Source organism: Piliocolobus tephrosceles, chromosome 1, assembly GCF_002776525.5.
Source record: "Piliocolobus tephrosceles isolate RC106 chromosome 1, ASM277652v3, whole genome shotgun sequence".
NCBI classification, from domain to species: Eukaryota; Metazoa; Chordata; class Mammalia; order Primates; family Cercopithecidae; genus Piliocolobus; species Piliocolobus tephrosceles.
This window is the reverse complement of record NC_045434.1, coordinates 94369917-94389932: the sequence shown is the minus strand read 5'-3', so window position 1 is coordinate 94389932 and position 20016 is coordinate 94369917. Positions and strand designations below refer to the sequence as shown.

The 20016-nt window shown below is 51.8% G+C and overlaps 1 protein-coding gene and 1 long non-coding RNA gene across 5 annotated transcripts; one reads left to right on the top strand and one right to left on the bottom strand.

The window, feature by feature from the left end:
- Positions 1–442: 442 nt before the first annotated feature.
- LOC111543813 lies at positions 443–9658 on the bottom strand. The gene is made up of 3 exons (XR_002731954.1): positions 9435–9658; positions 3391–3547; positions 443–1723 (listed from the first exon to the last, which is right to left on the bottom strand). It is a non-coding gene; the product is annotated as an uncharacterized LOC111543813 (long non-coding RNA).
- On the top strand, positions 2579–19645 carry HDGF (heparin binding growth factor). Of its 4 annotated transcripts, none has more exons than XM_023214089.1 (7): positions 2579–2810; positions 5496–5624; positions 16381–16457; positions 16608–16746; positions 17406–17591; positions 17873–18099; positions 18296–19645. In XM_023214089.1, the coding sequence occupies exons 2-7, from the start codon at positions 5613–5615 to the stop codon at positions 18300–18302; spliced, it is 648 nt and encodes a 215-aa protein (XP_023069857.1). In that variant the 5' UTR covers positions 2579–2810; positions 5496–5612; the 3' UTR covers positions 18303–19645. The 4 variants fall into 4 exon arrangements, with proteins under 4 accessions (XP_023069857.1, XP_023069858.1, XP_023069856.1 ...); XM_023214090.2 differs by lacking the exon at positions 2579–2810 and adding an exon at positions 5338–5386; XM_023214088.1 differs by lacking the exons at positions 2579–2810; positions 5496–5624 and adding an exon at positions 9750–10150.
- The last annotated feature ends 371 nt before the right edge of the window (positions 19646–20016 follow it).

Genomic DNA, 20016 nt, shown 5'->3' with positions numbered 1-20016 from the left:
GCAGTGGCGCTATCTGGGCTCACTGCAGCCTTGACCTCCCCAGCTCAAGCAATCCTCCCACCTCAGCCTCAGGAGTAACTGGGACCTTACAGACCCATTGCCACCAAGCCCGGCTAATTTTTGTATTTTTTTTTTTTTTTTTATTTTTTTTTTTTTTTGAGACAGAGACTCTGTCGCCAGGCTGGAGTGCAGTGGCACGATTTCGTCTCACTGCAACCTCCGCCTCCTGGGTTCAAGCAATTCTCCTGCCTCAGCCTCCCGAGTAGCTGGGACTATAGGCACGTGCCACCACACCCAGCTAATTTTTGTATTTTTAGTAGAGCCGGGGTTTCACCATGTTGGCCAGGATGGTCTCGATCTCTTGACCTCGAGATCCGCCTGCCTCGGCCTCCAAAAGTGCTGGGATTACAGGTGTGAGCCACCGCGTCTGGGCTTTTTATTATTTTTTATTTTTTGGAGACAGTCTTACTCTGTTGCCCAGTCTGGAGTATAGTGGCACAATCTCAGCTCACTGCAACCTCCGCCTTGTGGGTTCAAGTGATTCTCCTGCCTCAGCCTCTCGAGTAGCTGGGATTACAGGCATGTTCCACCACGCCCGGTTAATTTTTGTATTTTTAGTAAAGACAGGGTTTCACCATGTTGGCCAGGCTGGTCTCAAACCCGACGTCAGCTGATCCCCCTACCTCCGCTTCTCAGTGTGCTGGGATTACAGGCGTGAGCCACTGCGCCCTGCCTGTATTTTTTTGTAGAAACATTTTTGCCATGTAGCCCAGGTCTTGAACTCCTGAGCTCAAGCGATCTGCCTGCCTCAGCCACTCAAAGTGCTGGGATTATAGGCGTGTGCCACTGCGCCTGGCCTCTTGATATAATCTTATTTTGGTTTCCATGTATACTTTGAATTTTAAAGATACTGTGGGAGAAAAAAAAAAAAAGCTGGGGGGAAAAAAGCAAGGAGAGGTCAGGGAAGGATAAAATTTGGAGAAAAATAAAAGCTCACAAACAGGAACGATGAAGTCAGACCAGGATCAGGGTGTGTCAGGGTGACTGACAGGCCCCAGGGCTGAAGAGCAAAGGATTCATGGATGAGCCTCTTTCTCGTCCTGGCCAGCCACCTGTCATTGTCATCTTTAGAACTACTCCCATCCCCCAACACTCATCCAGGGCCTGGCACACACCTAACAATGCCCAAGGAATATATGTGAGAGTGAATAAATGAATGACCGGGTGAATGAGTGAAGCCCTGAGCCCGTAGGCAATGTGGTGGCAGAAATGGCCTTTCAGCCCCCACCCTGCCATCTGTCCTCTACAGAACCACAATCAGCCTCCACCAGCCTGGCCAGAGCTACTGCCCAGCATGTGGGGAGGCTACCTCTACCCTGAGAGAGAGGGCTCAATCTTATTAGTCCAGAAAAGAGGACTTGGCCCTTCCTCACTCACATGCCTTCCTGAGTCCTCTCCTCCCCAGGCCTCTGTCCCCAGTGTCTCACCAGCAACACCCTTGTGGGAAAGGGCTGAAGAGTATGACCAGGCATGCTCAGAGCCATGGCAAATCTGTTGGCCTCACTCTGGCTGCACATCACATTACTTTAATCTCCAGGGACCACAGGAATGCAGACATACCTGGGGGCTGTGGCTGTACAGAATGGTGGGCTTCTCATCTAACATATGGCACCCCTGTCTGCAGGCAGCAAAGTTACTTCCAGTACTGCTTGTCAGCAAACTCCTGCAAACAGTATTGCTATGAATGGCCTTGTATCTTTTTCACTTTGCAAAGTGGAAAGAAAAATGGTGAGAGATCCTCATTCCTGAATAAGATGAAATGTATGCAGTATTATTTACTACTGCATTATCTTTGTTATCAAAAGAAACAACCTAAATGCCCATCAAGAGGGGACTGGTTAAATAATGTGTAATAGTTCCAGTCCTGGGATGCAAGTAAAATAACAATTTATGATACAGAAAGATTATAAACTATTACCATTAAAATGAATGGGGTGGCAGGGCACAGTGGGGTGTGGTGGCTCACGCCTGTAATCCCAGCACTTTGGGACACTGAGGTGGGCAGATCACAAGGTCAGGAGTTTCAGACCAGCCTGACCAACATGGTGAAACCCCGTTTCTACTAAAAATACAAAAATTAGCCGGGCATGGTGGCATGCACCTGTAATCCCAGCTACTCGGGAGGCTGAGACAGGAGAATCACTTGAACCTGGGAGGTGGAGGCTGCAGTGAGCGGAGACTGTGCCACTGCACTCCAGCCTGGGTGACAGAGCGAGACTCCTTCTCAAAAAATAAAACAAAAAAAGAATGGAGTATGGGGTGGATCTTTATGTACTAATATGGACTCTCAAAATATATTGCTGAGTAAAAAAGAGCAAAGTGTATATGGTGTGTCACAATTTGTGTAAAGGAAATAGATACTCTGCATTTGCTTGAAAATTAGAAATAATATTACTGGAAGAATACACACAAAATTAGTAGTATTTCTGCCTCTAAGGAGAAAACTGGGTTGTAAGGGAGAGGGGTAACATGGAGATGACTTTTCAGTAAATCACTCCCTTTACCTCCTAAAGTTTGCATCACTGGCATGTATTACCTACACAAAACATTAAACCAGATTTTAAAGATGGTGGCCTGGAACTCATGAAGATCTTCAGGTGCTTCGACCGCTTCCTGCCCTACTAAGGGTGAAGATCTTTCCTTTGAGGGCCAACGAGCCATTCATTGTCACCACCATTCTTGAAAAGAGCTGAAAAAAGAACCCAGGAATACAACGCCCCAGGAGCCTCCACAGTCCCTTCCCCATGCAGGTACACCTCACTCAGCCAGGACTGCTGCTGTCCTCCCTCTCCTGGCTTAGCAACTTCAGGCCCTTCCACCTCTGTACTGCTGCCAGATAAAACTACTAGAAATTCACCTCTACTCATGTCTTTCTCCTGGCCAAATCCTTTTATGGCAATTAAATCTAACTCTGGGGTGTCTGACTCAGGCACTTTTTTTTTTTTTTGAGATAGAGTCTCATTCTGTCGCCCAGGCTGGAGTGCAGTGGCGCGATCTCGGCTCACTGCAACCTCTGCTTCCTGGGTTCAAGTGATTCTCCTGCCTCAGCCTCCTGAGTAGCTGGGATTACAGGCACCCACCACCACACCCAGCTAATTATTTAACCTTATTTATTTTTCTTTCTTTCTTTCTCTGGGTTTTTTTTTTTTTGAGACGGACTCTCACTCTGTCGCCCAAGCTGGAGTGCATGGCACGATCTCGGCTCACTGCAACCTCTGCTTCCTGGATTCAAGTGATTCTCCTGCCTCAGCCTTCTGACTAGCTAGGACTACAGATGCACACCACCATACTCAGCTAATTTTTGTATTTTTAGTAGAGATAGGGTTTTACCATGTTGGTCAGGCTGGTCTCGAACTCCTGACCTCAGGTGATCCCCCGCCTCAGCCTCCCAAAGTGCTGGGATTACAGGCGTGAGCCACTGCGCCCGGCCATATCTTTTCATTCTTCAAGTGACTCCAATGTGCAGCTCCAGTCGACAGCCACTGTCCTGGAACAAAGGTGTCCAATAGAACTTACTGCAGTGATGGAAATGTTCTGTATATACACCATACTAGTCATATGAGGCCACTGAACACTTGCAATGTGGCCAGTACAACTAAGGAACTGAATATTTAACTGGACTTAATTGTAGTCAAATTAAATTTAACTTTTTTTTTTTCTTTTTTGAGACAGAGTCTTGCTCCCAGGCTGGAGTGCAGTGTCATGATCTTGGCTCGTTGCAACCTCTGCCTGTCGGGCTCAAGTGATTCTCATGCCTCAGCCTCCCAAGTAGCTGGGACCATAGTTGTGCTCAACCACACCCAGCTAATTTTCGTATTTTTAGTAGACATGGGGTTTCACCATGTTGGCCAGGCTGGTCTTGAACTCCTGGCCTCAAGTGATCCACCCGCCTTGGCTTCCCAAAGTGCTGGGATTACAGCACTTTGCCTGGCCTTTAATTTAAATGTAAATGGCCACACGTGTTGGCCAGTAGAGACTTAGAGAATAACTCTTCCAATTTTCCCTTTTCTAAAAAACAGAATCCGGCCAGGCGCAGTGGTTCACGCCTGTAATCCCAGCACTTTGGGAGGCTGAGGGAGGTGGATCACCTGAGATCAAGAGTTCAAGACCAGCCTGGCCAACATGGCAAAACTCTGTCTCTACTAAAAATACAAAAATTAGCTGGGCATGGTGGCGCACAACTGTAATCCCAGCTACTCAGGAGGCTGAGGCGGGAGAATTGCTTAAACACGGGAGATGGAGATTGCAGTGAGATGAGATTGCACCACTGCACTCTAGCCTGAGCAACAGGCAAAAAAAAAAAAAAAAGGACCATCTTTTAAAAAACATAACTTTTTAATTATGTTGTATCTATATACAGAGGAGTTAGAAAACATAGGCATTTTAAAGAAAAATAGCTAATACTATAATACTAACAGCTAATAGCTAACACATGGTAACTAATAGTATCTGCCATGGGCCAGGCACTGCTCCAGCCATTTACATATATTATATATATTAACTGGTTTAGCAGCATCCCCCTTTACAGATGAGAAAACTGAGAAACAGGACGGTTGAGTAACTTGCTGCAGGTCACACAGCTGGCAAGTAGTATAGCTGGGATTCAAACCCAAGTAAGCTGACTCCCAACTCCATCCTAAACACCCTAAACCACTGTGGTACTGCCAGCTTTGTCAGGGCATAATGCCAGTACCTCAGAAGCTTACTGCGAAGGAATCCATTTTTTTCCAAACCAAATATTACACAAAATCTAATATAACAATAAATAGTGATAACCAATTTTATTAAGCACTCATTATATCCCAGGCTCTATGCAAATAACTTTATTTATTTATTTATTTACTTATTGAGACCTAGTCTCACTCTGTCATCCACGCTGGGGTGCAGTGGCATGATCTCAGCTCACTGCAATCTCCACCTCCTAGGTTCAAGCGATTCTCCCACCTCAGCCTTCTGAGTAGCTGGGATTACAGGTGGCCTGCCACCACACCTAGCTAATTTTTGTATTTTTTAGTAGAGATGGGGTTTCCCCATGTTGGCCAGGCTGGTCTCAAACTCCTGACCTCAAGTGATCCACCCACCTTGGCCTCTCAAAGTGCTGGGATTATAAGCGTGAGCCACCTCGCCCGGGCCTAAAGAACTTCAGTGTATTCATTCATTCAATCCTAATTACAACCCGTTTTCTGGAAATGAAACTGAGGCTCAGGGTAGTTAAGTGTCTTTCCTAAAGTTACACACAAAGTGTCTGTGGTGGTGGCAGTACTCAGGCTGTTATCTCTACAGCCCATACTCTCAACCACTCTGACTCCACATAGAATGCACAAAGGCAGGGCTGCTCTGTTATTTTGGGTGGCGTGGGTGGAAGTAGGCAATGGAGGCACAGTTTTCAAAGCCACTGGTCTAATCTAACCATTCTTCTCTTCTTCATTTTACAGAGGGTGTAACTTGGGCCAAGAAGTTCGTGATGTCAGCAGGTCATACAGTTTTGAGGGCCAAACCCCTCGACTCCGTTGGGAGTTAAAGGAAAGGAAGTGGACATTTCCTTTGAACCTATGAATGAGCAGGTGAGGTTTTATATTCTCATTTTTCACAGTGGAAGAAAATTTTGTTTAGAAATTCTAGTTAAGTAATTTACCCAAAGCCCTAAAGCGAGTAAACGGCCAGCAGGATTCAAACCAAGTCCCTTGACAAGCCAAACCAGCTTCTTTTCACTACACCACCCCTTCCTCCATTACAGTAAACTCCACCTCTCTGCTCCTGTCAGCAACTTCCTGATCCGTACAGAAATAAGTTTGCCACCATTTTGCCTGACCTCCTCCAGAGACTCGCTTCAGGATCCTAGAGCCAGATCTGCACCCCACAACCTTATCTGCTTTGGGGCCCCAAGTCCCTCAACTTCTGTCCTGACCTCTTTCCCCACATAAATGTAGAAGTGCGCACCAGCATCAACAGAATCATTTCACTGAGACATTTGTAAACTAGTTCCAACCTGGGCTGGTGGGTTGAGGGCTTGTGAGTTGTGTTGTTTTAGACCCTTACTACTCAAATGATGGTTCTAAGCAGCAGCAACAGCACCTTGGAGCGCGTTAGAAATGCACACACTCCAAACCTCCTGAATTAGAATCTACTTTTTGTTTTGTTTTTGAGACGGAGGTTCACTCTTGTTGCCCAGGCTGGAGTGCAATGGTGCCATCTCAGCTCACTGCAACCTCTGCCTCCCGGGTTCAAGTGATTCTCCTGCCTCAGCCTCCCAAGTAGCTGGGATTACAGGCTCCTGCCACCACACCCAGCTAATTTTTATTTTGTATTTTTAGTAGAGACAGGGTTTTACCATGTTGGCCAGGCTGATCTTGAACTCCTGACCTCAGGTGATCCACCTGCCTTGGCCTCCCAAAGTGCTGGGATTACAGGCGTGAGCCACTGTGCCCGGCATAGAATCTACTCTTTTAAAAAGAGATTCCCAGGTGATTTGATTGCACGTTAAAGTCTGCAAAGCACTAGGTTAGATGTGAATCCCAGGGGAAGCAGGCTTATGCCCTCCTGTGTAACTGACCCTCTGCAGCTCTTGGCTTAGTTGTTAGGGGCAGCTGCGAGTTGGTTGATGATGTTACTGTAAGGAGAACTTGGATATTAAATTGCAACCAAGGCCTGGGAGATTACTGCAACAAAGGGAACCCTGGTTGTATTATTGCAACCAGCATCTGCATGGTGGACTGAATGAGAGGCCCAAGAGATTTTGCTGCAACAAGAATTTAGAAGCCTATTTCCACTTCCAAACTGGCTATTATAATGCAACAAAGTGGAGAAATGGGAAGGGCTCTTGCTTTTTACTAAATTGAGTGTACCAAATTGGAAAATAGTTTAAAAGCATGTTTGTTGGCCAGGTGCAACAGTTGCTCACGCCTGTAATCCTAGCAGTTTGGGAGGCCGAGGCAGGTAGATCACAAGGTCAGGAGTTTGAGACCAGCCTGACTAACATGGTGAAACCCCATCTCTACTAAAAATACAAAAATTAGGCCGGGCGTGGTGGCTCAAGCCTGTAATCCCAGCACTTTGGGAGGCCGAGACGGGCGGATCACGAGGTCAGGAGATCGAGACCATCCTGGCTAACACACGGTGAAACCCCGTCTCTACTAAAAAAATACAAAAAACTAGCCGGGCGAGGTGGCGGGCACCTGTAGTCCCAGCTACTCGGGAGGCTGAGGCAGGAGAATGGCGTGAACCCGGGAGGCGGAGCTTGCAGTGAGCTGAGATCTGGCCACAGTACTCCAGCCCGGGCAACAGAGCGAGACTCCACCTCAGCAAAAAAAAAAAAAAAAAAAAAAAAAATACAAAAATTAGCCTGGCGTGGTGACGCATGCCTGTAATCCCAGCTACTCAGGAGGCTGAGGCAGGAAAATTGCTTGAACCTGGGAGGCAGAGGTTACAGTGAGCCAAGATTGCACCATTGCACTCCAGCTCGGGCAACAGAGCGAGACTCCGTCTCAACAAAACAAAACAACAACAATTAAACAAACAAACAAACCATGTTTGTTGCATTGAAATTGTGCATATTTATAATAATGACCTAGGACGGGCGTGGTGGCTCACGTCTGTAATCCCAGCACTCTGGGAGGCCCAGGTGGGCAGATCACGAGGTCAGGAGTTCGAAACCAGGCTGACTAACATGGTGAAACCCCCGTCTCTACTAAAAATACAAAAATTAGCTGGGCGTGGTGGCACACACCTGTAATCCCAGCTACTCAGGAGGCTGAGGCAGGAGAATTGCTTGAACCCGGGAGGCGGAGGTTGCAGTGAGCCAAGATTGCGCCACTGCACTCCAGCCTGGGCAACAGAGCGAGATTCTGTCCTAGATAGATAGATATATAGATAGATAGAATAAAATAATCACTTAGACAGTTAAAGGAAACCTGTCCTGATGCTGGACTTAATCTGGAAACATCTTCAAGAACTTGTGACAAGATTCTCTGCTAACAAAAAGATTAGCCTGATAGAATCTGGACTATTACACTGACTGCATTTCAAAATGGAATGCATTGTAGAGTAAACACCAACTAGAACCTAGTTGCTCTGTTGCAACAAGTTTGAATGTGCTATGGAAACAAATCGACAAGCTTGTGGCTGAGGGCCTGCTTGGCTGTTTTCTTGCAATAGGACCTTCCAGAATGCCCCTCCTGTGCCAGCAGCCTGGTGTGCCTCTTATCACAAGGGGAACTATGGTTGAGAGGCCACACTGTTATAAAGGCAAAAGTTATGAAACATATTGCCATGGACATAAGGACAGCCAAGTGTCATGCAGGACTCTGGGAACAACTGCAGGCATCCCCTAATGACAAGCAGCCATTCTATGCCTCTGATGTTAGTTACCAGGGCAGTCATGTTATCCCATCTTACAGCAGAGGAAACTGAGGCTCAGAGTCCAGGAGGTTGTCCAAGTTCTCAGGACTGATGAACAGTAGGGTAGGATGTGGATTTGGAACTTTTGGCTACATCCTGGACTTCCTTGCAGGGAGACTTTGCATATGCTTTGAAATAGGATCAGGAAACGTGGGAAGAAAAACATGCATATTTTACCTATTCAAACCTAGCATATTTTGTTGCTAAATTTTAAGGACATGTAAATGCTGTAACATAAGATCCAAATATCTTATTTCTAAGGGAACATAGGTGTCTGGAATGTGGGCAAATATAGTGACAGCAAATCAAAGACGTAATTGCAATAAAGTCTTATTTAGCGTAATGGAAGAGACCTGAGTTCAAGTTTTGGTTCTATCACTTCTTAGCATATAACCTAGGCCAAAATGTAGTCTCTCAGAATTTGGCAGAATTCTACTCATTCTTTAATGCCCAGTTCAGTCACCACCTTTGTGAAGCCTTCCCAGACCCCCCTCCCCACCTCCTAAAAGAGGTAGCACCTGGCCCCTCAGTCTTCACAGTTTACTGAAAGGGTTGGGTTTATTGGCATTATACTGTAACCCACTAGAACTGAGCTCATCTTTGCGGGGTTAACTAGCCATTGAGTCCAAGTCTCCTGGGCAAGACAGTAGCGTAGAGAAACGAGATCGAATGCACCCGGAAGGTGGCCAATTTGTGCCTCAACTCCTTGGCCATCTCCTGGCTACCAAATTCAAGCCTTTCCTCCTTAGCAAAGGCGGACGTAGGGCTCAAATCCCCGACGTTTCCAGGGCCACCCCACATACAGTAAGCACCGCGGGGTCCAGGAGGGACCCCAGTGCGCGGAGCGGCACGGTGCCCACTCCTCTCGCCCTGGGCGCCTAGCACACTGCCAAGAACCGAGGGTGCCCAGTAAATATTCGTGGATTGAGATGGAGCAGAGGGCAGGCGGAAACCGCGTATAGACGTCCACACTTAACTGCGCTGGGGCCGCGGTGGTGAGCACTCCGCGGAGTCAGGGGAAGGGCGGGGGCCGCTCCGTCCAGCCGGGCGCCAGCTCCTCCCGGGCGGGCGGGCACCCACCGACAGCGGGGACACAAAGCCTGCTCGGCGAGCTCGGCGATCGACTCCTTATGCCTGTGCCGCCACGCGCCGTCAGGCGGCTCCAGGTTGGGCGTTGGGCCGTGGCAGGCCCTGGGCGTCAAGAAGCTGCACGCATCAAACCGCCGCGGGAGGGAGCGCGAGGCGGGGGGGCGGGGGGAGGAGGAGGAGTGGGCCCGGGAGGAGGGAGGAGGAGGAGGAGTGGGGACCGGGCGGGGGGTGGAGGAAGAGGCCTCGCGCAGAGGAGGGAGCAATTGAATTTCAAACACAAACAACTGCACGAGCGCGCACCCACCGCGCCGGAGCTTTGACCCGATCCACGCCCGCCCCGTCCGTGTGGCGCGCGGGCGGAGACGCCGTGGCAGCGCCGGAGCTCGGGCCGGGGGCCACCATCGAGGCGGGGGCCGCGCGAGGGCCGGAGCGGAGCGGCGCCGCCACCGCCGCACGCGCAAACTTGGGCTCGCGCTTCCCGGCCCGGCGCGGAGCCCGGGGCGCCCGGAGCCCCGCCATGTCGCGATCCAACCGGCAGAAGGAGTACAAATGCGGGGACCTGGTGTTCGCCAAGATGAAGGGCTACCCACACTGGCCGGCCCGGGTGAGCTGCGCGGCCCGCCGCCCCCAACCCCCTGCGGGCTTGGGTTGCATAACACCGGGAAGGGCACGAGCGCTCCGCGCGGCGCGGGCAGAGGTGGGGGCAGGGGCGTTGTGGGTCTCCGACTCTTTCCCTGTAGTTTCCAAGCCCACCCGCCGGTTATATAATGGTGGAGGCGGGCGGGGGTGGGGGTAGACACCTGGCGGGCACGGTGTCCGCGCGTAGTGGCGTGTGCACGGCGTGGGGATCCGAGGGCGCCGGTCACTTCCCGGCCCCCGGCTCCGCGTGCTCAGTTCCGCCCCCAGCCCCCATACTCCCAGAGGTTTCGAGCGCGAAGTCTGGCTTTGGGCCAGTCGTGTTATTCCTTTCCCCGACCCCAGGCGCCGCCACCACCCCTCTTAAGACCCCCTTAGAGACCCCCAGTTTGTTCGTTGATTGTCGCCCCCAGTTCAAACTCTTCTCTTCCTGGATAAATGGTTAAGAAGGATCCCAACCCGGAGAGGGCTAGATGAAGGCGGAGTTCGCTTCTAGGAAACTTTGGTTTGGGGCATCTGTAAGAGGTCTAAAGTTGGGAAGGTCGAAGGATCGTTGGGGGCGGCGTAAGGGGATCTACCTGGCTTGGAAATTATCCGTCAGAACCCATCAGCCCTCAGCTCCACAGAAATATTCCTCCATATGTTGCTAACTCAAATTTAGGATTGAGGTGACAGGTTCCCTTGTGGTATTAGGAAATCCAGCACAGACTGCCTCTTAGTAGGGGTTGGGGGAGCCCAAGTTCCTTCCCTGGCTCAGATGTGAAGATCTTCCGCCAGAACGGCGCAGTCTCTGCCATGTGGTTGATTCAGCCCGCCAGTATGAGCTCCCCACAACCCCATCACCTGGCCAGGTGGGAGGGTGGGGCCCTGCAGCCGAACCTGGTGTGCTCCTCATGTTTCCCCTAAGGACTGAGACAGGTTAAGTAAGGAGGATGGGAGGTTGCCAGTTGCTGGGGGAAAGGAGTGGGGGTGGGGACAGTGCATTTGGCACTTAAAGTTGGTGTAGAGGGGCCTTTGGTTTTGGGCGAGGGCATGACTCAGTATCCTAGAGAGCAGGACTGCTGTAGAGTGAAATCCAAGGGCAGAAGGACTACATGGCTTTGGGGTGCTCTTCTCAGTGTAAGTCTGTGTCTGTCTGGCCCAGGCTCATTCAGTGTATCAGGCCAACTTTGTGGCCACTCAGAGACCCTTCTTCGCTCTGTACCCACTCCTTAGTAGTGTGCCTAATCCCACGTGCCTTCAGCTCCTGGTTCCCTGAAACTTTCAGATGGATCAAATGAGGACCAGCTTCTGCTAATGGGAGTGAAGTACAAAGAGAAGTGGGACTCTCCATGTGCGAACTCTCGTGTACTTTACCCTGCACCCTTTGACCCCACTGGCTTCTCGGCCCAGATGCCAAGGCCCTGGTGGGCAGGACAAGAACTGAACCCAGGTCTCTACTGTTCCTACCTCCTGAGGGTGGGACAAAGTCCAGAGGCTGGATAAGCCCTGGGGAGGGGGTGTTAGCTTGAATGTAGGTTGCAGGGAACCCCTTCTGCATCCGGTAAGAGAGAAAAGGGGTAGGGACACAGAAGGACCCACACTGGCCCCTGTGAGGAAGACCTCAAGTTTCTGGTGGCCTTTGGAGTAAGGGCAGTCCTTGGGACTAGGGATCCCATCCTTTTCCTCTCCACTTTGGGCCTCCAGGACAGAAGGGAAGGACAGGGGAGGCAGCGTTTCTTCCTCTGTTGAGGCCTGGACCTTTTAGATAAAGTTAGAACTGGGGTAGGGAGATCAGACTGGATCTCAAAGCGATAGGACCCCACACTTTGCCTGTCTCCGGCTCTTGATTGGATACTTGCAGGGAGGGCTACACCCAAGGCTGTTACCTCACAGACACAGTCCCCTTGTACTCCAAAAGAACAGACCTCAAGTCTCCTCACCATTCCTTGGACTGTGTCTTAGTCCCTAGAGAGGCAGAGCCTGAGGGGCCCTTCCTGAGATGGAGGAGAAGTAAGAGGGAACCTCTGAAAATTTGGCTGAGGCTGAAGAATCTGTTTCCAAGATGGCGCTCTCATGGCCGATGGCAGAGGCTTCAATTGCTTACCACAGGGACTTACACGTCCAGCCAACTTCTTGACTACAATCCCTTTATAGATCCCAAGCTAGAACCTCCTAGCTAAGCCACTCCTGGATTCCTGACCCTCAGAAACCCTGTAAGAGAATAAATGCTTATTCTTGCCTTAAGCTCCTAAAAAAAAAAAGAGGGAACCTCACTAACTCCCCCATCTCGTAGGAAGCCCGAATCTTCAGCCATAAAGAAGGCTCGTGCGTGGATTTTCCTTCTTCAATCCCCTCTGCTGAGGAGGATGGGTGATTCTGGGTGAAACTAGAAGGGCCCAGTGCTTGAGAGAGAGCCCAGCCAGAGGGGCCACATGATAGGCAGGACCTGCCTGGAAGGATGGTGTGACTCCATTTTAACCTTCTCCTTTCCCTCTTCCGCCTGCCTAACTTCCTGGGGGATCTCCAAGTACTTAACAACCTCCAATACTTCAGAGATTTTCCCCCCGGTCCCTTTCTCCTTTGGCTGCTTCCTGTTTCACAGTCCCAGAAAACCTGGGCAGCCAGGTCACCCGTCTTTCCTCCCGTGCCCCTTCCCCCTGTACCTTCTCTTTTCTGCCTCTTGGGCTTGCCACACTTTCCTGGCCCCAACTGTCTCCTGCCCCAGATTTTCCGGTTCCTGGGTCAGGTTGGGCCTCAGCCCTGGGTGTGGTGGTCAGAACCCTGGTTGGCAGCCAGTGTGTGCTTAGCCTTCCCTGCTGCCTTCCTAAGTGTTGAGTCTGTTTTTAGTTTGAGGCTGGGGGAGAGGTGTTCAGTTCTCTTTCCCCACTCTACCTGAAAACTTCAGATTCCTCTTTGGACCTCAGAGAGTGTCTGTGGCTTGGGAGGGTGGTATTTTATGTGTTCAAGCCTGTCTGATGGAATCGGGCAAATGCAAGGCCTAAGAAGGAGCAACTTGCCTGGATCTGGAATGGTTAAGAGGTAGCCGAGTTCCCCTATTACTGGCTAGTGGAGGGGGTACAGTGGGGTCCCCAGCACTATTTGGCGCCACCCTGACCCAGTTAGCCTTGACTCACTTGTTCTGAGTCACAGCCTGGATATAAAGGCACCGCCTGGAAGACAGATGTCTGTATTGGGGTACAGGGCTGCCCCGAGACCTCATATCCTCTACATCTAGGAAGAACTGCCCTCCACTTCCAAATGTAAGAAAGGACATTTCCTTTGTAGCTTGAGGAATAGAGGTGCCACTGTAGAAGGGATTTTTCCCCTTTTGGTTGAAGGGTTAGGAATTCCATTAAGTGAAAAGAGCACACCTCCCCTGGCCCTTCCCTCACAAGTGCCTACACTCTAGGTGAGGGAGCCAGGTGGGATGATGCTTTGCGGGGAGGTGCCTATCTGCTCGGGCCCGTCTTCCTCTCTCTTCCATCTAGACCCATCCTTTATGTAGCTAGAAGTCAGCAGGGCTGGCATATCTGGTGTGCCTCATGCTATTTTTAATCCCTTTGGTTCTTTTGTTTCTCCCCCACCGCTGGGGCTAGGCAGCTGGTGGCCTCCTGGGTCCCCTGCCACACTGTTCAGCTATCTGCCTCTGAGTTTGCTTTCCATGGGAAGCTGGGGTGGCACGAGACCATGGCCAGGTAGCCGCTTTGCAGTCTGTGCGTCTGCAAAGAACTTCATTTCTCCTTATTTCTGACCCTTCACCCACCCACCCCCTCTTGTGAAGCCTCAGTTTCTCCTCTTGCATCACACATTTACTGTGGGCATCTTAATGCCCTGGCTCAGGTGTGGGCGCTGAAAATGCAGAGCTCTAAGTCCCCTGCTGGACTCCTAGTCTTAGACCCTTCAGTCCCCACCCCCACCTCTGGTTCTGGGTGCACAGATTCACAGAAGAAAGGCCTAGGGAAGGCGTTTGCTATTATTGTCCTATGCCTGCCTCGTGGGATCTCTAAGCCCTAGGGGCGCTCGTTTTGTTTTTTGCTTCCCCCTGTTAAGAGGAGGGTGGGAGCTAGCTGGTAACAGGACCCAGGTGTCCTGGCTGAGGACTGGCTCCTCTGCCCCTGCTCCAGGTCTGGCTTCCTGAGAAGGACGCCCGCCCCCGCCTCCTCTCCGCACCCCCTGCAGCGGTAATCCAGCCCTAGCTGTGGTTTCCAGCACAGCCGGGGACCCAGGTGCCAGACTGCAGGCTTGGGGGTGGGGTGTGTGTTAGTGTCCCCTCCTCCCCAATCCAGAGAGAAGGCCCGGGGGGGAGGGGCAGTCACATTCCTGGTTGCTGAGTGGCCCCAGGGGCGGGGTTGGGTTGTCATGGCGATGGGGATCGTGTTTGTGGGGGGAGCTGCGTGCCTTTCCACCCCCTGCTCTCACACCCGGTGTCTCCTGGTTGTGGGAAGGGCCCAGTTTGTGCTGGGCCTTCCTGGGGGGAAGGGCTGGACCTCTGTCCCCAGAGGCCACGGGGCAAGCAGGGAGGTGCCCAAAAGTCTGAAGATTCCAAGTCTGGGGCAAGATGCCCCTAAGATTCATGTCCAGGCCCCCACCCCCTCTCCTGGGTGTGTCTCAGCTCATTCCCATCCACCCTGTCTCCCCAGGCCCCCAGTTGGGCCCTCTGTCCCTGTCTCTGTGTGTTAATCACTGCCTTGGCCTTTCTGTCCCTCCTGTTTGCGCCTGGGGCCCCAGTCATCATGGCCACCTGGCTTCTGTCCGGCGGGAAGCCTGGCTGCTGGGGCTGCTGCAAGTGCTGCTGGGAGTTGTAGTCCCCACCCGCCCCCTCTTCCCCCCACCCACCCCTGGCTCAGCTTGTCCTGGGCTTCCAGGCCTGATCTGGGAGAGGCTGGTGAGGCCACTGCCTCTGGATTCTCTGACCTCAGACTTCTGCACCTCTCACCTTCACCACAGCCCTCCTCACCACGGGCACACGTGGGGCAGGGGATTTAGTCAGGTGATCTAAGTCCAAGACCTGGTTCTCAACAACTTGCTATGTTATTTTGGGCAAATCACTTGTTTTCTGGGCTCAGTTTCCTCATCTGTAAAATGAGAGTTTGACTGTGTGCCTTTCAGAGTTCCCTAGAAGCCTTTCGGCGGGTGATGGATAGCCAGCCCTTTAACCTCACCCCTCCACTTCAGCGAGAGCAGCTTGCTTTTATCTGTTTGATAAATTCATTCAGTAAATAATTGTATACCTACTGTATGCTAAGCACCGTGCTGCAGGTAAAAGCAGAGCTGGTCTCTGACCTTGGGGCTGGTCTAGTCCAGGTAGTTTACATAGATGTCAAATAATAATACGAATCAGTGTAAAATTAGAACTGGGAAAGCACTGTAAAGGGGAAGTCTTAGGAAAGAGTTTTACCTAGTGAGTCAGCCAGGCCAGGAGTGATAGGGAGGCTTTCTGGAGGAAGTAATGGCAGAGCTGAGGCTGGAAGGATGATCAGGAGTGAGTGAGTATTAGAGGCCGCAAGAACCATGGTCAGAGCGGAAAGGACAGTGTACTGGGAAAGGCTGATGATGTGTAGGATGTACCATGTGCCAAGTTATGGTCATTTCATCCTCACAGCTCTATAGCTTTAGTACTATGACTGTCTCCCTTTTACAGATGAGGAAACTGAGGCAGAGAGAGGTTCAGTAAGTTGCCCAAAGTCATACAGGTGGGGGCAGAGTTGGGATTCAGATCTTGCCATTGTGCAGAAGGGGTGAACAAGTGGGCCCTAGAGTCCTTAAAAGGTATTGAAGGGTTTTGAAGCAAGGGGACAAAATCCTTGGACCAACATTCCCAAAGGCCCACTCTGGCTGCATTGTGGAGAATAGATTGTGGAAAATGGAGATTGTGAGAAGAGTTAGAGGCAGTGGTTTTCGTCCAGGCAAGAGATGACAGTAGTTGGACCAAGGTGATGGCAAAGTCAGGGGGCTTTGTGGCGAGACATGTTGGGAGGCAAAATGGGTGCTGTCTGGCTGGTGAAGGAGAGGGAGGGATTCCTGGGTTTCTGTTGGGTGTTCATGTCTGACATTTGAATAAAGTGTCTGCTAGAAATGGTCCAAAAGCCATCTGACTGACTATCCTGGGTCCCTCTCAGTCTGATTTTATATAAATGTGCCTCAGAGGTCAGCACCCCTGCCTCAGACTCAAAACCTCAGGACTCTAGCTGACCTCACCCCCTCATCTCACCCCAGATTGACGAGATGCCTGAGGCTGCCATGAAATCAACAGCCAACAAATACCAAGTCTTTTTTTTCGGGACCCACGAGACGTGAGTGGAGGCCAAAGGGGTATCGGTCGGGAGAGCCCCGGGCGGACTACTTTGGGGAAGGAGAGGTGGTGTTGGTACCCCTTTCATGTCGGGCTGTGCAGCTCAGGGGCAGTGAGGGGCTTGAGAGCACAGTCTCCCATCTCTCACCAGGGCATTCCTGGGCCCCAAAGACCTCTTCCCTTACGAGGAATCCAAGGAGAAGTTTGGCAAGCCCAACAAGAGGAAAGGGTTCAGCGAGGGGCTGTGGGAGATCGAGAACAACCCTACCGTCAAGGCTTCCGGCTATCAGGTGAGCCACCGCCTGCCCCAGAGACCCCCTGGAAAGCAGATGTGGCCATGGGCTCTGGCAGCCCCCGGCCCACAGATGATGCTTAGTCTTCAGAAACTCCAGGGCTTTCAGGGTAGGAGCTAATCGGGGTGGTGGGAAGGGGGCTTCCTGCAAGAGGGGATAGGGTTGGGCTGTGTGGCGTAGTTGTGGTTAGGGACAACTGTGAGGCAGCAGTCTGGGGGGCAAGAACAGGATGGAGGCGGTAAGTGGGGACAGGCCTTTGTTGGGCCCAGTGTGAGTATAGGACACGGCCTTAACTCTTTCCACGAAGGCTTCCAGGAGGAGGTGCTTGTGAGCCGGGCAGGACGAGGCGGGAGGGTGGGGGGCGGGGGTTGGCGGGGAAAGGGTCCTAGCTCCCTTTGGGAGAAGTTGACCCGAGGTTTTGCCTCCTGCTCCAGCCCTCCCCCCTCCTGCACAGAGCCCTGCCTGCCCGGCCAGTGGGTTTACCCCGGGGCTAATCCGACAGAGGTGGGTCTCAAATCACTCGTGAGACTGGGCACCTGGGTGGGGGTGGGGGAGAGGCGGGAAAAGGAAGGAGTGAGTGGCCGAGGGAGGGTCTGGGGTGGGGGCCCAGCATGGCAGCGACTGGTGCCACTCAGCCTGTGCTGTCTCTGCTGCAGTCCTCCCAGAAAAAGAGCTGTGTGGAAGAGCCTGAACCCGAGCCCGAAGCCACAGAGGGTGACGGTGATAAGAAGGGGAATGCAGAGGGCAGCAGCGACGAGGAAGGGAAGCTGGTCATTGATGAGCCAGCCAAGGAGAAGAACGAGAAGGGAGCGCTAAAGAGGAGAGCAGGGGACTTGCTGGAGGTAACTGCTGCCTGCCTAGGGCCTGGGCCCCCCTTAGCATTCCCCATGGGGTATCCCAGAAGAGCAGGGCTTTGCCTCAGGGGTGCCCAGTCTGAGAGGTAGATCCAGCCTCTAGCTTGGGGAGTCCCCAGCTGGCGAGATGGGACACGGAAGTCATTTCAGCTAGTAAGGCTGGGGAAGGACTGGGTGTCAGCCTGGGAAGGAGCCCCGGAGGAGAGGAGTGGGTGGCTGGTGGCCTCCCTGTCCAGCCTCAGCCCGCTTCCTCTGTCAATCCTGCCTAGGACTCTCCTAAACGTCCCAAGGAGGCAGAAAACCCTGAAGGAGAGGAGAAGGAGGCAGCCACCTTAGAGGGCGAGAGGCCCCTTCCTATGGAGGTGGAAAAGAATAGCACCCCCTCTGAGCCCGGCTCTGGCCGGGGGCTTCCCCAAGAGGAAGAAGAAGAGGAGGAGGAAGAGGAAGAGGCTGCCAAGGAAGATGCTGAGGCCCCAGGCATCAGAGATCATGAGAGGTGAGTGAGCCCCCTGACCCCTTGGCAGCTGGACTAGTGGGGGCCCGTCACTCTCGGAGAGGACGATGAAAAGGGCCTGCAGTGGCCAGCCTCTGGGGAGGTGGGGTGGGCTCTCCTAGGAGACGGGCACTGGCTGGGGCAAGGCCAGGCCAAGGCCACACCATTAACCCTTCTCCCCTCCAACTCTCCCTCACAGCCTGTAGCCACCAATGTTTCAAGAGGAGCCCCCACCCTGTTCCTGCTGCTGTCTGGGTGCTACTGGGGAAACTGGCCATGGCCTGCAAACTGGGAACCCCTTTCCCACCCCAACCTGCTCTCCTCTTCCACTCACTTTTCCCACTCCAAGCCCAGCCCATGGAGATTGACCTGGATGGGGCGGACCACCTGGCCCTCGCCTCTAGGTCCCCATTCTCCTGTGATCTGAGTCAGAGCCATGTCTTCTCCCTGGAATGAGATGAGGCCATTGTGTTCCTTCCGCTTGGAGCTATTTTCCAGGCTTCTGCTGGGGCCTGGGACAACTGTTCCCACCTCCTGACACCCTTCTCCCACTCTCCTAGGCATTCTGGAACTCTGGGTTTGGATCAGGGGTAGGAATGGAAAAGATGGAGCATAAACAGCAGGGTGGGCTTGTGGGGCCTGGGAGGGGCAATCCTCAAATGGGGCATAGGGACAGCACAGGAGGGCAGCCTCCTCCTGAGCTCCTGTCCCCTGCTACACCTATTATCCCAGCTGCCTAGATTCAGGGAAAGTGGAACAGCTTGTAGGGGAGGGGCTCCTTTCCATAAATCCTTGATGATTAACAACACCCATTTTTCCTTTTGCCGACCCAAGAGTTTTGGGGGTTGTAGTTAATCATCAAAAGACTTTGGGGCTTCCTAGTTGTTTGGGCCAAGGACCTGAGACCTGAAGGGTTGACTTTACCCATTTGGGTGTGAGTATTGAGCATCTGTCCCCCTTTAGATCTCTGAAGCCAGAAATGGGATGCTTGGGAAGACCCCTAGCTGTCCTTTTCCCTCTCCGCACAGTGCTCAAGGCCAGCTTATAGTCATATATATCACCCAGACATAAAAGAAAAGACACATTTTTTAGGAAATGTTTTTAATAAAAGAAAACTACAAAAAAAAATTTTAAAGACCCCTAACCCTTTGTGTGCTCCCCATTTTGCTCCTTCCTTCCCCATTGTTGCCCCCATTTCTGAGGTGCACTGGGAGGCTCCCCTTCTATTTGGGGCTTGATGACTTTCTTTTTGTAGCTGGGGCTTTGGTGTTCCTTCCAGTGTCATTTCTCATCTACATACCCTGACCTGGCCCCCTCAGTGTTGTCACCAGATCTGATTTGTAACCCACTGAGAGGACAGAGAGAAATAAGTGCCCTCTCCCACCCTCTTCCTACTGGTCTCTCTATGCCTCTCTACAGTCTCGTCTCTTTTACCCTGGCCCCTCTCCCTTGGGCTCTGATGAAAAATTGCTGACTGTAGCTTTGGAAGTTTAGCTCTGAGAACCGTAGATGATTTGAGTTCTAGGAAAATAAAACCCGTTGATTACTATATTGGATTCTGACTGATTCTTTGGGGCGTATTGGTTAACTGAAGACAGAAAGTGGGGTAAGGGAATGCAAATGGTTTCCAGATCATCTCAGATTGAGGTAGAGGGTGTCAGCCTCCTCCATTCTTAGGCATTTGGAAATCCAAACTTTTTGTGGGCAGAGTCCTAGAATAAACCACACCATTCATTCTGCCTTTCCTGCCCAGCCACTGTTTAACGCACCTGGGAGAGTTTTTTTTTTTTTTTTTTAAAGGTTTGCACAAGAAGTGGGGTGTGGGAGGATGCCAGTATCGGCCACAGCCCAAGATGAAGTGGGAGTTTGGAGGCTGATTGTATAAACAACTTTGACCCCAAAGGTCAAGTCAAATAATAG